This window comes from Acomys russatus, chromosome 25 (genome assembly GCF_903995435.1).
Source record: "Acomys russatus chromosome 25, mAcoRus1.1, whole genome shotgun sequence".
In the NCBI taxonomy this organism is placed as follows: domain Eukaryota; kingdom Metazoa; phylum Chordata; class Mammalia; order Rodentia; family Muridae; genus Acomys; species Acomys russatus.
The window spans coordinates 26,335,298-26,351,801 of record NC_067161.1 but is presented as its reverse complement, the minus strand read 5'-3'; the positions used below and the strand labels follow the sequence as shown (position 1 = coordinate 26,351,801).

The window sequence follows — 16,504 nt, the reverse complement described above, 5'->3', positions numbered from 1 at the left end:
GGGATGATAGAAATTTCCTCCCAGCCTTCTAGAAAGCACAACCAGGACTCTAAGCGAATAACTTTACGTAAAACCACCCTGACTTTGCAAGGAAGCCCAGATGTGCACAGCTGGATTTTCAGCATAGCAGGGAATTGATTGTCATTTTCTCTGAGTTCACCACTTACTCTTTCCACAGGAGCCACTAGGAGAACTCGATAGGTCCTGCTCATGAATTAAACAAAGCAGCTTCTCTTTTCTGTTCAGTTTGTCGAGATCCTGAAACATCATATATGCTGAGCATCTAATGGGAGTAAATGTGTTCAGCCTTGTTTTGTAAGTAATGTCAGGAATGGGCGCTCTTTAAGAGGAAAACAAGGTGAGAGTCATTGGAAACCCCAAACATTAAGAGCTAATGCACCGAGTCAAGTCATGATACAGATGTCTATAAATCCTGTTGATGAATGTTGATGAATGGATGAAATGGGGAGACATGGACAAGGTTCATCTACCTCACTTAGTGGTAGGAGTTGGTTGGTTGGTTAGTTGTTGTTGCTTTTTTTTTTTTTTTGTCAACTTGCTTGAATCATCGAGAAGAAGGAACCTCAACTAAGAAAATTTCCCCATTGCATTGGTCTATAGGCAAGCCTGTGGGGCAGTTCCTATTTTGAGATTCTACCCTCACTTCCCTTCACAGTGCACGGCAAGCTGTAAGCTGCAATATAGCATTTCCTCCCCAGGTTGCTTTTGGTTATGGTGTTGTATCACAGCAATAGAGAGCAAACTAAGACAAGGAGTCATTTTAAGTTTGGTGATGGAACAACAAAACCCTAAGGAGGGCACAGTGCAGTTCTGTGCCCTAGTGGAGCCCCTGCAGGGACCTTCCTTGAGCTCAGCAAGATGCCGATGCTGGAAATACTATAAAGGGAAAGAGCCACTCTGCACAATTGGAAATGAAATCACCTCAAGGAGAAGCTGTTCTTAGAAGATGGGGGTGAGGGTGATGCACCCACATAGGCTTGGAAACGGAATGCCTGAGTCAGCCGAGCAAGTACAAGACGATGACTACAAAGAAGACTTTTTATTCATTTGGTCTCAGAAGGCATAAATAAATAAATAAATAAACAAACAAACAAACAATAAATAAACGATGGAAAACAAACGCAGTCATTACAAGAAGTATGGCCGTTAATGTCATTATGCAGCAGTGGTACCCCTTTGTGGCGTGATGGGTCCTGTCTCATCATATCTGCATCTTAGGTTCACTCTGGCTCATGAAATGGTGATGCTGGAGGGTTTTCTTTGCACCAATTTGCGTGGCTATTAAGCCACTCTTGGCTTTATGTCCTTTAGTCACAACTACACTTATCTTTCCCCTCAGCTTCCAAGAGCTGCTTTTCCTTCCAGACACCTAGGAGGTCTCTGTTCCCAAGTCTTGTGAGTACTGGAGGTGAGGAGGCAGCCAGTAAACTCTCCCCCACCCGCCCCTTCCCTGCCCTTCTTCTTGACATAGGATAGGACGCAGTCCAGGATGGCTTTGAACTTGTTATGTAGCTGAGGATGACACTGAACTTAAGATTTGTCTGTCTCTCAATGCCCCCCCCCCCATGGGATTAAGATATGCAGTGCCATGTTAGTTTATGGAGTCCTGGGGACCAGATCCAGTGCCTCAGAGGTCTTAGGCAAGCACTGCCCCCTGAGTTACATACTCAAACCTGAATTTCAATTTCTAGTTTTAAAACATTCTTTTAAATTTAGGCTAGCATTGGACCAATATTACCCATGGCTAATAGAAAAACATGTGGCCCTGGTTTCTTATCAATATCACATCTAGGAAATCTTCCTTAAGTTTGGAACTAGCACTGAGTTCTTCAGAATCTTTTTCACATCTTCTTCACATTTCTAAATGCCTCCTGTGTCTGTATTGGCCACAACTGCTTGTGTCAGAATGTTATGTTCTTATTGGTTATCACAAAGCCCATGGACCTATGCAGCCTTGGTTGAAGAGTTGTTAAAAAGATAACAAGCTTATATTTTGGTCCCTGTGGATCAGGCCATGAGAACATGAAATATTCAGTACATCTTGGTATACAAATGATAAATATAGAAATAAATTAATAAATACATAAATTACTTAAATATTTCAATAGCATAAAACCCAGTAGAATGCTAAAATATCTGTACATAAATTAGCCCTTTGTCTTAGCAGGCATTTAACATTTAAATGTAGAAATATAGCAAAAGTGTCATTATGAACCTAAAAATTGGAAAAAGGCAGCCAAGCAGAAAATAGCTTTGGGGGTCTCTTCCATCATGAGGTGAAACTCTTCTTTCCTATTGTCTTCCACTTCTTTTCCTTCCAATGTTGCATCCGGGGATTGGATCCTGTAAAGGAATGTGGTAAGTCCATGCTGATCAGGAACATATCCTCAGCGCCCTCCTACATTATCCCCAGCCATTGGGTCTTGGAGGTCTCCATGTTAGAACACCCAGCCCTTTCTTACAGGGCTCCAATTCACCTGGTTTCATGCTTGCCAAGGCTTTTCTTGAAAGACTTTTTTTTTTTTAAGGGCATCTGATCAGGAAATTTCCTTATTTAAAAATGCTTCAGTGATTCCCCAAAGCCCTGAGGACAAGGTTCCAACTTCTGTCCACTTCCAAGTCCTCTTTGCTCTGGCTCCTGGTTTTCTCCTCATCCAGTCTTTCTTTCCTTTCCCCATACAAGGGTAGGACCATGCCTGTTTTCTTTATTGCAACATCCCTGGCCTCAGGATGGTACCTGACCTAACATAGGCATCAAATTAATATCTGCTAATGAACAAATGTGGTCTGACTCTGGTATGTTTACGCCAGGAACTCCACCCCCCCCCACCAGCTCCCATCTTTGTCCTCCACCAGCACTACTGATTATGTGGGTACGGCTGGGTCTCCTAGACCTGCTCACCTATTTGCCTCCCTACTTGCAGGGTACACACTCCCATTTACTGAATGACGAATTGTAGTAGCGATCCTGAGCTTGCACGCAGACTTTCGCACCTTTGCATTCAACTGTGGCAGAGGTCTTGTCTACTAGGAATGGCTCTTTCTGCAAAGGAGAGAGAAGTTTAAGAGCTTTAGGCAATACAGGGCAGGTTGGCATGTTCCTGCAGAGCAAGCACTGTTGTCTTAGGATGCTACCCTTGCACCACCTGCTGGCAGAAGCTACGAACAGAGGGGTGTGTGTGTGTGTGTGTGTGTGTGTGTGTGTGTGTGTGTGTGTGTGTGTGTGTGTGTGTGTGTGTCCCACCTCATCCCTTAGCTGGCGTTGCAGGCATTATGATTCAGCTTTTATATAGTTTCTGGGAGTTAGAATTCAGGGATTCACGCGTCAGCATGACTCACCTATCTCTCCTGCCTCACTTTTCTACTTCGTAAGCACCAACAGAAATGACTTGCTTTACCTCCCGTCTCTCTGAGTAGCGGCCTTGCACCAAGGCCCCATGGGCAGTCACACAGTATGAGGCTGATGTTGGGATTGAGACCAACTTTTCTTAGCTGTCTTCTGGATATCAAGAAATACCTTCCCCCGTGCCTGGCAGTTTACCAAGGTGACTTTAAATCTTAGCGGTGCTACTGAACAGCTGTGGTGCTTTAGGAAAATGCCTTTGGATCTCTGAATCCCCCCGCAAAAAATCCTTTGTATTTTCTTCTTATTTATGAATAGGTCCCATGATAATGCCTACCTCTAAGAATTGCAGCAGATAAGTACAGTATTTATATAAAATGCTTAGAAGGCTTCTAGCAAGTAGAAAACACTCACCACTACCTATTTAAGATATGTACATTGAATAAAGGTACACTGGGTTGAAACTTAGCAAGATTTTAGGTAACAGTCAAGCTGTTTCAAAATAACCTCATTTTTTGCTACTGATTTAAAGGAATGATTTAATCTCTGAGCCGAATTGTTGCCACATTCTCAATGTATGTAGGAAAAAGCCATTTATTTTAAATGTTCTGTGAAACTGTTGCCCAAACTTTGCAAGAGATCCCTTGTTAAGGACCATAAGGCTGGAAGGCCACCACATTAGCCTGTGTAGGTGTGGGCACCTTGCTTAGTGAAATAATTGCACAGTATATTAAAGAAGTAGGGATTATCCATAATGGGTGAGCCCCAGTACCAATGCTCTAGCACTTATTATATTCACTTAGTTGAGTTTGTCATTTTAGGTTCCTGGAGCCTAGGTCTCTATATCATGGATAATTTGAGTTGAGAGCTTATGGTCGATTACTGGAGGGATTGGGGTGTTTGGCCTCCAGCAGACTGACACTGGGTCCTGGTTCTGTCACTGCTCTAGCTGCGACAAGTCATAGCATCTCTGAGCTCCACTGTCCTTCTCTGTGAAGAGGTGACAGCAATACCGGCTGCCTTCGGGATTTTTTTTTTTTTTTTTTTTTTTTTGGTGTGGGTTGTGAGCAATACATGCAGAAAGCCCTTAGCACGGTTCTAGTCCTGGTTGCTGGAATCTGCAGCACGGGCCACGTAAATCCTACCTGTTTACACTTCCTCTCACTCTCCACCTCAGTCTTCTTCCTCTTCTTCTTAGTCTTTTCTTTATTGCACTGGATCTGAACAAAGAACTTGAGGGAGAAGTAGGAATGGGGAGTGCTCCACGAGTCAGGGTACTCCCAGCTGACCTCTACCGCATCGTTCTTCAAAGGCTTCACCTGCACGTTCTTGGGCGGATCCGGTTTGACTGCAGAAGAAGACAAGCATCCTTTGAGACCCTGGCAGGGCTATGGAGCCAGGGCTTAGGCTTCTGATCCTGGGTGACCGAGCCCTCCTCCCTTCAGCCTCTAGCACAGTCCCTTCACTTCTCTGAGCACTAGGGCAGCACCTGTGAGGGGCCCTTGCTGAGGAGGCTTCTTCCATACAAGGAAGTCGCCATTATTAGCCACACCCTATATTTTAGAACCTTTTCTTCATGGCACAGACTGGCAGTCCCTGATGGTCGGGTCGTTCTGCTTAATAAAGACTGGTATCTGGGCTCTGCACCCAGGGACACCCTCTCTGTGTTTGATCCCCAACTTTTATACTAAGCGTGTAGTTGACCCAGACCTCATAATCCATTATGTGCCCCCACTGGATTCTGTATGAGGATACAGTGTGTGTCGGGGTCTTCAAGTGATACTTTGTTCTAGGTGGAGGGACCTTTGTGGAGTGCGCTCCAGTGCAGGAAGCTTAGCCTCATCCCACACCATGACTATCTGGTTCCTGATAGACACTTCACAAGTACCCTCCGTAGTACGGTTAATGTTACCAACATCTTTGCTTTAGGCCTCTGCCAAAAGTCATCTCCTCAGAGGTCCCTTCTCTGGCCACCTCCCATGAATAAGACTCATCCCGATGGACTACAGACTTTCTGCAAATCCTGAATTTGGTTCTCTAATCCCGCCACATCCTAAGGAGATGACCCCTCCATGGGTACGTGGTAAAGGAGACGAGGATGACAACCTCTCTGCCTGTTGACTTAGAAGCAAATGCCCAAGGGAATTTATAACCATACATATGCATTTTGACGATAGAGTAAAAGGGAGTCGTGAAAACTGCAGTTGGTAGGGAAAGTCGCGGCTCTGGGAACAGGTACTATGCTTCAGTGACTCCTGGGTTTGCTGTATCATCTACCTGGGTAGCAGATTGGACATGTCACAAAACGACTGCTACATTGGGCAGATCTGGGTCTGGCCTGCTGGCCTGTGAGATTTGAGATCTTGGGGAAAGGTGTCTTAACCCTTCAATGTCCTCCTCTGTAAAAATGTAGACAGTAGTGTCTGTCTCATGCTTTTCAGGAGGTGCAGGTTGAAAAAGAATGCAGGTGAGTTCTACACCCAAGGGCATCCCGAACACGTGACAAATAGCATCATCTTGGCTCCCCGGGCGAACACACACTCCCATGCAAGACTTACTGATGTCCCTGATGAAGAAGCTGGTGCTGTAGTTCTCATATTTATTCTGCTCCTGCGCATCCAGCACCAGTTCAATGGGCAGGGTCTCCTCGGCAGTGGGGCAGGTGACGTCCTCCTGGCATGACACCGAGTACTGCTCGTAGTCCTGCTCATCCACTCTGACCTTCTCTGAAGACAGAGATGCTGCTCCACATGTCACTGCTCTGGAGTCAGGGGAGCTGGCCAAGACAGAAAGAGTTCTGTGTTGTATATACAGATCGGAGAACAAGTGCCTGGTGGCTACAGTCTGAGAACACACTATCCAGCTGTTTAGAGTTCTCCTATGGGAGGGGCAACAAAACCCTCAGACCGAAAAACAACCAAAAAAAAAAAAAAAAAAAAAAAAAAACCCAAAAAAACCCACCCCTTTCTAGGAGTGGAAACTTAGCTGTAAAAGACTAAAACTTACATTTCTGGCCTAAATGAATTTGGAAATATTTTAATGCAAGAGAACCTGCTTAAAATCCCCTTATTGAAAATTAAAAATTTCAGGGCCAGAGAGATGCCTCAGAGGTTAAGAGCACTGGCTGCTCTTTCAGAGGTCCTGAGTTCAATTCCCAGCAGCCACATGGTGGGTCATAACCATCTATAATGAGATCTGGTGCCCTCTTCTGGTGGGCAGGTGTACACGCAGGCAGAACATTATATACATAATAGATAAATCTTTTTAAAAAAATTTAAATTTTCTCTATATCATTCATAATATCAATAGGTACTAATTATAAAGAATTAAAGTGACAAAGATGCTTATAAAGGAAACATTTGTGTCTCTGAAATTCCCCTTTTAACTCAAATCTGAGTGCCAGATAAAGATACTGTTCAGTTTGTTAATTTCAGAGTTTTTCAATAAATATTTAAGATAAACATATGCATTTTATCCATATATTAACATGACTTTGACAAACAAGGGAATTATATATGTGTGAGTTTGTAACCGTCTTTTTCCTCTCTGACAGGATTGTGGAGGAGTTCTCTGGGCAGAACACGACAGTTAGGTTATTTCAACAAATGCACATCAATGCTCTATTTGAACATTCCTTTGCTAATTATGCAAAATATCTATGTTTCTTATCCATGTATCAGTGTCTTCATGAACATGAAGATTTCTCTGGCAAGACGTTTTTTAGGTCTTACCTGAATTTTTGTTTTTAAGCTCATTGAGGTCTGCCATGTTACTACAGGTGGGCATCCGGCAATGTATGTGGTCCTCTTAAGGGCCACCTTGGCTAGCTCAAAAAATTCTCATCTGAGCAGCAAGGTCTTCAATGTCACCCCGAACCATTGTTTTCCTTAGTTATGTTTGGGTCACAGTGAATTCATGCTAAAGATGGGATGGTGAGCCCCTAGTTTGCTTATTTAGATAGGAGCAGGGCCAGGGCACTTAATCCACTACCCTCCACATGGGATTTAGGGCAGCTGTGGAGCAGCCAGACCACCAGCTATGCAGCCGTGGGAAATGGTTTCTTAGGGAAAGCCCACGTCTGTTGGATAAACTGAACTTCGGAATACTGGTGTTGGTGGGGCAGAGAAGTTGAAAAAGCTTTAGGAAAATCTCAGCTCTCAGAGGGTTCTAGAATCTGGTCCAGGGCTTCCTAGAGCGAGGGCTTCGAGCATTTTGTTTCTGTTTTTGACACAAGGTAGAGTCTTGGCAAGTTGTTTGTAGCCGTGAATCCTATTTAATTTCTCCCCATTGTGCTGTGAGCCTTAATGAAGCATTGTCAGGCAATTTGAACAAGTGAATTCAAAATCACCAGACAACTACTCTCAGAGGGCTGGCTCAAAGCCCCATGTCATTTCTGCAGGCAAGCAGAGGGAAGTTGAAAAAAACATAGACTTGACTTTGCTGTTCCCTTAGCATTCACTGATAACCCATGGACAGTTTGTACTTATCTTCTTTTGGAAACAGGCCTAGCAGAATGCTCAGGAAGTAGACCAGCTCCCTTACCTACTACCGCTCCTGATGCTGAACTTCAGGTCGGTTCTTTCCACCAGCCAGGAGCAGGTGAACCGCCCAGAGTAATTTGGTGCCTCGCATTTCAGGAACGTCTTATTTTTGGAATCTGTATTTGAAAAAGAAAACAGTTCAATATTTAGGCATTTTCTGCTAGTAAAGAAAGTTTTTTTATTTTTATTTATCTATTTATTTTTATTGTGGATGACTCACAGGTCACTAAATGGTACAAGGGTGAGTTTTTGTTTGTTTTTTTTTTTTTTTTTTTTTTGAGACAAGGTCTTTTGTGGCTTGGGCTGACACAAGGTCCCATGTAGCATATTGCCACAATATAGAAGGACCTAAGTCTCCTGCTCCTCCTGTAGCTGCCTCCCAAGTTCTGATCATATGTATAAACCACCATGCCAGCAAACAAGGGGCCTTGCACATGCTGGGCAAGGGCTCTACCAGTATCCTACGTGCCACACCTGATCTTCATTCATCAACTTCCTTGGAAAAGGCTGCTTTGTTGACATGTGCATCAGCACAGACTAGTAACGTCTTGATACAATACTGATTCTGTAGAGTGTGATATGCTGCAGCACTTACTTTGTATTTGTTTTTTTTCCCCCCAGAGTTGTCATCCTAGTACTGAGTCATCAACTGAACATATTGGCTAACTTTTCACAGTTAACCAATAATATCTCTGCTACTCAAAGAAAACTTGAAAACATGCATTGAGAAAGGCCACTAAACTCTCCCTCACTGATAAGATATTAATAGCCAATAGCCCAAGAATTCCAGCAAAGCCAAGGAAAATGGAGATGATAGGACTTATGTTTGATCGTTAACTGCACTAAATATGTCCTGCCTTTTCAAATTTTTAGTTTTTGTAATTCTTGGGAGAGACAAGTGGGCTGGAATGGGAGTGACGGTGATAAAGTTGTCTGGCAAACAGAAGGACTCTAGTTAGGTAAAAATGCCAGGAGGGATGGCATGCCCTTGTAATCTCAGAGCTGGGGAGGGATGGCATGCCCTTGTAATCTCAGAGCCGGGGAGGGATGGCATGCCCTTGTAATCTCAGAGCCGGGGAGGGATGGCATGCCCTTGTAATCTCAGAGCCGGGGAGGGATGGCATGCCCTTGTAATCTCAGAGCCGAGGAGGGATGGCATGCCCTTGTAATCTCATAGCCGGGGAGGGATGGCCTGCCCTTGTAATCTCAGAGCCGGGGAGGGATGGCATGCCCTTGTAATCTCAGAGCCGGGGAGGGATGGCATGCCCTTGTAATCTCAGAGCCGGGGAGGGATGGCATGCCCTTGTAATCTCAGAGCCGGGGAGGGATGGCATGCCCTTGTAATCTCAGAGCCGGGGAGGGATGGCATGCCCTTGTAGTCTCAGAGCCGGGGAGGGATGGCATGCCCTTGTAGTCTCAGAGCCGGGGAGGGATGGCATGCCCTTGTAATCTCAGAGCCGGGGAGGGATGGCATGCCCTTGTAATCTCAGAGCCGGGGAGGGATGGCATGCCCTTGTAATCTCAGAGCCGGGGAGGGATGGCATGCCCTTGTAATCTCAGAGCCGGGGAGGGATGGCATGCCCTTGTAATCTCAGAGCCGGGGAGGGATGGCATGCCCTTGTAATCTCAGAGCCGGGGAGGGATGGCATGCCCTTGTAATCTCAGAGCCGGGGAGGGATGGCATGCCCTTGTAATCTCAGAGCCGGGGAGGGATGGCATGCCCTTGTAATCTCAGAGCCGGGGAGGGATGGCATGCCCTTGTAATCTCAGAGCCGGGGAGGGATGGCATGCCCTTGTAATCTCAGAGCCGGGGAGGGATGGCATGCCCTTGTAATCTCAGAGCCGGGAGGGATGGCATGCCCTTGTAATCTCAGAGCCGGGGAGGGATGGCATGCCCTTGTAATCTCAGAGCCGGGGAGGGATGGCATGCCCTTGTAATCTCAGAGCCGGGGAGGGATGGCATGCCCTTGTAATCTCAGAGCCGGGGAGGGATGGCATGCCCTTGTAATCTCAGAGCCGGGGAGGGATGGCATGCCCTTGTAATCTCAGAGCCGGGGAGGGATGGCATGCCCTTGTAATCTCAGAGCCGGGGAGGGATGGCATGCCCTTGTAATCTCAGAGCCGGGGAGGGATGGCATGCCCTTGTAATCTCAGAGCCGGGGAGGGATGGCATGCCCTTGTAATCTCAGAGCTGGGGAGGCAGAGACAGAAAGATCTCTGGGTGTCACTGGCCAGCCAGGCCAGCTTATTGGTGAGCTATGGGCCAATGAGAGTTCCTGTCTCAAAAGAGAAGAAAAACAAGCATTTCTGAGGATAATATTCAAGGTTGTCCTTTGGCCTCCACACACATATGCACCTGTACACACATGTACACACACACACACACACACACACACACACACACAATCACTATTTTCTTTCTTTCTCTTTCTTTCTTTCTTTCTTTCTTTCTTTCTTTCTTTCTTTCTTAAGAAGAGGTAGAAGAAAAGATACTATTCCAGGTAATGGAATTACTTTTCTGCTCCTTTAAAATGTCAGTGGACCAAATCCCATTTTCTTTCTTGTGGAGCAGGAGTCGTGAGTGGCTCAGAGTCTCGCCTCCTTTGTGGCAGGTGTATTGACCGGCATGTGTAAATTCTTTGACTTCGAAGGTCACGGTCTTTCCAGACTCTTTAAAATCAATTCTCTGGTCTGAGGTCCAGGTGATATCATCTTCTTCAGGAGTGTCACAGGTGAGGGCCACGCTTTCTCCAGGGGCACCAGGGCTCCAGTCCACCTCTACAACATAAACTGGAGAGCACCATGAGTGAAGACCTGAAGTCTGAGCTCCGTGAACTCTGAAACGAGCTTGCATTCACTGTCTTGACATCCCCATCGCCCTTGAAACATCATAGCTTTACGAGAGCTTGGCAAATGCTTGCGGAGATGGTCTTAGGGCATGGAGCCCTGCGTGGGCTCAAGGTCACAGAACAGAGAAGCAGTTTTATAGCTGCCACTAACTCATTAACGGGCAAGTGACCTGTTATAATTAATCTCTGATTAGTAAGGGGATACCTTGAAATAAGAAAGACGCAAACAGCCACAAGATTCCCTGTCAGAAGGCAGGGCTGGGGATTGGGGTGAGGGAGGGGAGTAAGCTTCCCGTTGCAGTGCACAGGGAAGACACAGGGGGCAGTGTTGAGCAGAGTAATAGAGTGGCTTAAAGCCTAGTGTGGAGGAAGAAAGACCAGGAAATCCTGTCTTCTCTAATTGGAAAGGAGGTTTTGAGCAAGGGATGAAGAGCTTGGGGTCCTCAGAGTCCTCACAAAACGCAAAGAACAATAGTATCTATGCTTGTAGGTTTGGCTGTGAGGATAGATGGGAAAAAGCATGCGCCTTAGCACAGTTACTGCAACATAACTCTGTGCTGGCTTTTTCTCATCATTATCACCACCACTTCCACCATCACAATGAAGCACAGACCACAGAGCCAGGCAAATGCACTGGAAAACTCTTACAATTATCCAGGAAGATTTAGGATTTTAGTCTCTTCTACATGAAACTCATCAATGGAGATTGTCATTAGCTACCTTTTTTTTTTTTTTTTAAAGTTAATTTACATTCTTATGAAGCAGTAGACAATAGCCTCCTCATTTTTGTTTTTGTTTTTTTGCTTCCAAGATAGGCCTTTTCTGTGTAGCCCTGCCTGTCCTGGACTTGCTTTGTGGACCAGGCTGGCCTCTAACTCACAGAGATCCACCTACTCTGCCTCCCTGAGTGCTGGGATTACAGGCATGCTTCGCTACACCAGTTGCTTCTTCATTTTTTGAAGGAAGGTACTGATGCCAAAGGGCTAAGCAAGGTCCCATCAAGTGTGAAGTGTCACAAATGCTGTAGCTCAGATCTTTTGTCTCCTGTGCTGTGCAATGCTATCTAATGCCAGTTTCTAAGTAAGCCTCCAGGAATGTCTGCATGAGGTATTCCGGGGAGCATCACATTGAAGCTTCATGTGACAAAGCGTCAAAGGTTACCCACATATCAATTATTAAAGAATAGCTTAAGTCAGTGGTCCTCAAAACCTGGTTGTCTCCCAACCTCCATGACCAACATCACCAAGAAACTCATCGGTAATTCTTGTTCTTGGCTGCTGAGTCAGAAATGTTGGGGTGGCTCCAGTGACCCATTTGTTAAGTCTTCTAGATTATCTGGAAGCCTGATTAAATATGGAAGGCACTGTGATGAAGAGCTTGGGGTTCAGAATGGCACAGCTGTGGCTCAGAACCAGCTGAAGGCCTTAAGAGAGCCCATGGCCTCGGGTGTGGAAAGGGACACGGAGCCACTTTAAGGTTAGGGTCATCATCTGACTTTCAAGAACTTCACTTGGTAGCCCAGGCTGGCCACACACTCACGGGCCATCTTCCAAATTCAGGGATTATAGGTATGACTACCATGCCTGAGTCTGATGTCGTTATTTTAAAAAATGAAAGCAAAATGTTAGTGCTCTCTTTAGGTGACAAATAAACTGATTTGTATGCAAGCTTAAGACAGTTCCCCTAAGTGCCCTGTGAATGGTGGCTTTGTGATTAGCATTCAAGCATAAAGCACTGTGAAATGCAAAGCCCTCACTTTACCTCAGTGGGATTTGTAACTGCTGAACTGGAAGCAAAGATAAGAGGGAAAAAAAAAAATCACTTGGGGCCAAACTCTTTGGAAATCATTAGCCTGAGCTGACACCAAACCACAGGAGCCTCTGACTTCCTCTGGTTTTTCTTTGTACTCTAGGCCACTGAACAGTGCTGCTTGTTCTTTTCCTGTTGAGCCTGGTCTCAGAAACCTTAGAAGACCTTGGCCCTGGGGCAGGAGAAGAACTTCTTGGAGATACTGGAATCTGAGCTTAGCTATCTGCCGGGATTCCGGCCATCACTGTGACCCCACTGGACTGATTTTCTGAAATTTCTGTGGATTACCAGGTCAGAAGTAACTAAGGAGTTAACTCTGCCAAGGCCTCCGTTGCTCCCTAAGCACTCTTAAAAACAACAACACAACAACAACAACAACAACAACAGAACCATAAGTTGTAGATCCGGCTGTGGCAAAGGCTTTACTAAGGAGAGGGTCCAAAATTCTATTGGTGTGTGTGTGTGTGTGTGTGTGTGTGTGTGTGTGTATGTATGTATGTACATGTGCCATAGCTCATGTCTGGAGATCAGAGGGCAGTTTAGAGGAATCGATCCTCTCATTTTGCTGTGTAGATCCCAGTGATCAAGTCCGGGTCATCAGACTTGCAAGCATACTCCTTTACCTGCTAAGTATCTTTTTAGCCCTTATGAATGGGTGAAAAGACTGGCCTTGTATGTTTTGTTTTGTTTTCTTTTTTCTTTTTTTTTCTTTTAAGGTACCAGTTTTGGTATTGTACTCTCTCGGTCCACAAAAGGTTATTTCTAAGCTCCAGCTGAGAAATCCTTTTATGCTCATTTCCTCTTTACAGGCACGGAAGCAGTTGTTGCTTCATGCCCTCCTTGTAGCATCTTCTAGCATTTAAGCATACAGGCTCTGAGGGGAGGCTAAGTAGGGACCATGCCCTGCTCTGCCCCTTGTGAGCAATTCACTTAAACTCTTGAGCCTCCAGTTTCCCCATCTGTAAAATGGAACATAGGTAGCTCCTGATTTATATGGATGTTATAAAATTAAATAAGGTTCTGTGTTTAATAAATATCAAACACTACTATAGAATAGCTATAAAAGCAGACACTTCTGACATTCTTACCATGTATTTCCTGAAGCATTTGAGATTCTGTCTGGAACACCTGAAGACCGAGTTGATGGACCCTTGCTCAGTGTGAGAAAGTACAAGGACAGAGAGTGCTCCTTGCTATGCCAACACCACCATTCTACTCACAATCACATCTCCATTGGGATAATGGAAAGTTAGGGGCTTTTTCTTTTAAAGCAACAGTACTTGCTAATCTTTATATTCACCTTACCATATGTTGTCTTCTGCATTAATTAACATTCTCAATAGCCCACGTGGGCCATGCAATATTGAACACTCAATTAAGAAAACTGAGGCCACGAGGTTACCCAGCTCAAGGTTTCAGAATCAATACCTGGCAGAGCCACGGTTTGAACCCAAATCAATGTGAATGTCAATCCCAAAGTAGCCAGAAGAAAACCATCCCAGTGCCCACTGAGAGGACGATGACGTGTGGAGGAGCAAGAGACAGGAGGAGACAATCTTGTTACTTTTCAAATTCTCTACTAGGGAATTTCAGTTGGTTAGAAGAGTCATTTTTTTAGTATTAAAGGCAAAGATCATGGTCCCTTTGCTCCTTTCCTGTCATCTAACATGGAAACCAAACGAGGCAGAGATAGATGGAAGAAGGGAGGCTAACTCTGCCTTTCCCCTGAGCAAGGACTTTCCTGTGAAGAGCCCGTGTGTGGCTGCCCACTTCAGCTTCTTTCCCACCAAGCTGCCTGGAGCTCAGGCTTAGAACCTGGAGCACCACAGAAAACAAGCAAAGGCCGCTTACCATCTTTCTCCAGCTCCCAAATGGCCATGAGTGGAGATGCCAGCAAAACCACGGCAAACCAGGAGATGGTTAGCTTCTGATGACACATCTGTACAGAGGAGCAACAGGAGGAAGAGATGGGGCGAAGGAGAAGAAGAAGATGGGAACACAAGAGAGAGAGAGAGAGAGAGAGAGAGAGAGAGAGAGAGAGAGAGAGAGAGAGAGAGAGAGAGAGAGAATGTCAATTCTTATCCAATTAATTAACAGGACCCACACTTTATCTGCCTTCTAAATATTGATTTTTCTCCTTTCTCTTCTACACTGTTAGGCTGGGATGATAGAATGTCCATTCTATCTTTGGGTGAAAAACCTCTCCAAATGGGGAACTATAGGCTACGTAGAATTGAAAGAATCCTAGGGCCCAGCCATCTGACACTATTTTGTCTTTACAAGTATTTATTTATTACTATTCTATGTGTGCATGTGTGCATTAGCATATGCGGAGGTCAGGGGACACCTTTTGGGAGTTGGCTGTTGCCTTCCACCATAGATACATTCAGGGCTCAAACTCAGGTTACCCAGCTTGTGTAGAAAGTAATTTTACCTCCTGAACTGTCTTATTGATACCTACTATCATTTACTTAGTTGTGACTGTAATACTAACACAATACCTAAAGGGCATTGAACAGAACTCTGCTTTCTAAGACCAATGTTGCCGAGCTACAAATACTTTCTCCTACAGTGAACAGTGTGTGTTCTGCCTGTCATTGGGTGTCTGAATCACTGCCCACTGTTCAGTAGGCATTAGGGTGCCCCTGGCTAAAGGACCAGGTTAGGTGTGGGAAGGGTAACGCAGGGTAAACTTCCAAGTTCTGGCAATGACCTGTAGTGGATTAGTTAGTTTTTTTTTTTTTTTAAATCTAGGCGGAAGTTACTCCAGATTCTAAGATTACCCTCTCCCTCCCAACAAAACCCAGCACTTCTTAAGCTGAAGCCTATGAATAACCAGAACCCACTAAGAGACTCTTGAGTCTCAGTCCAGAGTCCAAGACTTAACACGTCCTGAGGGTTCCTGAAGCTGACGCTTCTGCTCCTAGGAACACATTATGTTAGCCAGTGTTTAGGCTCCAGAACTCCCAAAATTCAAGGCATTGTTTGGCAGAAGACCATTACATTATTGATTGGCCCACCATGAAGTAATGAAATGCATAAATCAGCCACCATCTTATATTGCAACTCAGTCTAGATTAACTCCCAGGGTTAGCAGAAACCTTTAGACTGCAAAGACTATACCCCAACCCACTCAAAAATACAGTTGAGATCACTAATGTCTAATTAATTCCCATCAGAAACACCTCCATCTATCTTGGAGGATGCCACCATCAGGCAGGGACAATATTTGAGAGATCACAGGTCTAACCCATATGAATGAAGGCTTCAACATTCCAGGCAAATACTTTAAAAATGAGCAGGCCTTGGCTAGAGATCGTGGCTTTATCAGAACTACCAATAACCTTTGTGGACCTTGCTATGTTCCTCTCTTTCCTTACAAATATCCTTGATGACAGAGACAAGACTAGAAGCCAGGCTTCATCCATGTCCAAGTTATCATATAGCCAAGTACTAGCTGAAACTGACTGGTACATTCATGGGCCTGGGGTCAAGTAGACAAGGCCTTGGATTCTGGCCCTGCTGCTCAGTAGCTGTGTGGTGTTGTTGGTCTCTTCTGAGCCATACTGACTTTATATAAAAAAGGCTTATGTGGTCTTAGAGGGCTGTCGATATGCAGTGAAATGACATAATACAACAGGCAACTGATGGCACGTTACCATGCTTTAGCAGAAGAGCTAAGGAAAAAATTGAAATTCTTTCTGTTTTGTATACAGTGGGTTGAGAAATAAAAATCTGTCAGAGTGTAGAGAGAACTGCCCAGAGAGAAGGTGGTATAATTAATTATACACGGCTATAAAACCCAGATGGCAGAGCTCTGGGAAGGGAAGAAGGCAGAAATCCCTGGCATCTCCTGGTCATTGCTTCCTATGCTCTCAACACAGGGATTTCCCCTTTGGCTACATGCCAGGCATTTCCTCTGTAGGCCTCGGGTGCATTTG

At 45.0% G+C, this 16,504-nt stretch overlaps 1 protein-coding gene across 1 annotated transcript; it reads right to left on the bottom strand.

Moving 5' to 3' along the window:
- Positions 1 to 2,935: 2,935 nt before the first annotated feature.
- On the bottom strand, positions 2,936 to 14,502 carry Il12b (interleukin 12B). Its single transcript, XM_051168410.1, has 6 exons — positions 14,415 to 14,502; positions 10,420 to 10,695; positions 7,907 to 8,021; positions 5,923 to 6,140; positions 4,510 to 4,712; positions 2,936 to 3,064 (listed from the first exon to the last, which is right to left on the bottom strand). The coding sequence occupies exons 1-6, from the start codon at positions 14,500 to 14,502 to the stop codon at positions 2,936 to 2,938; spliced, it is 1,029 nt and encodes a 342-aa protein (XP_051024367.1).
- Positions 14,503 to 16,504: the final 2,002 nt, after the last annotated feature.

What these genes read in the sequence shown, in the direction of transcription:
- Il12b (XM_051168410.1), bottom strand. Translation starts at nt 14,502, where the DNA reads ATGTGTCATCAGAAGCTAACCATCTCCTGGTTTGCCGTGGTTTTGCTG. An exon ending in CATTTTAAAGGAGCAGAAAA is followed by an intron (nt 8,022 to 10,419) that starts GTAATTCCATTA and finishes TTTCAAATACAG; the next exon opens with ATTCCAAAAATAAGACGTTC. An exon ending in AGCATCAGGAGCGGTAGTAG is followed by an intron (nt 6,141 to 7,906) that starts GTAAGGGAGCTG and finishes TGTCTTGGCCAG; the next exon opens with CTCCCCTGACTCCAGAGCAG.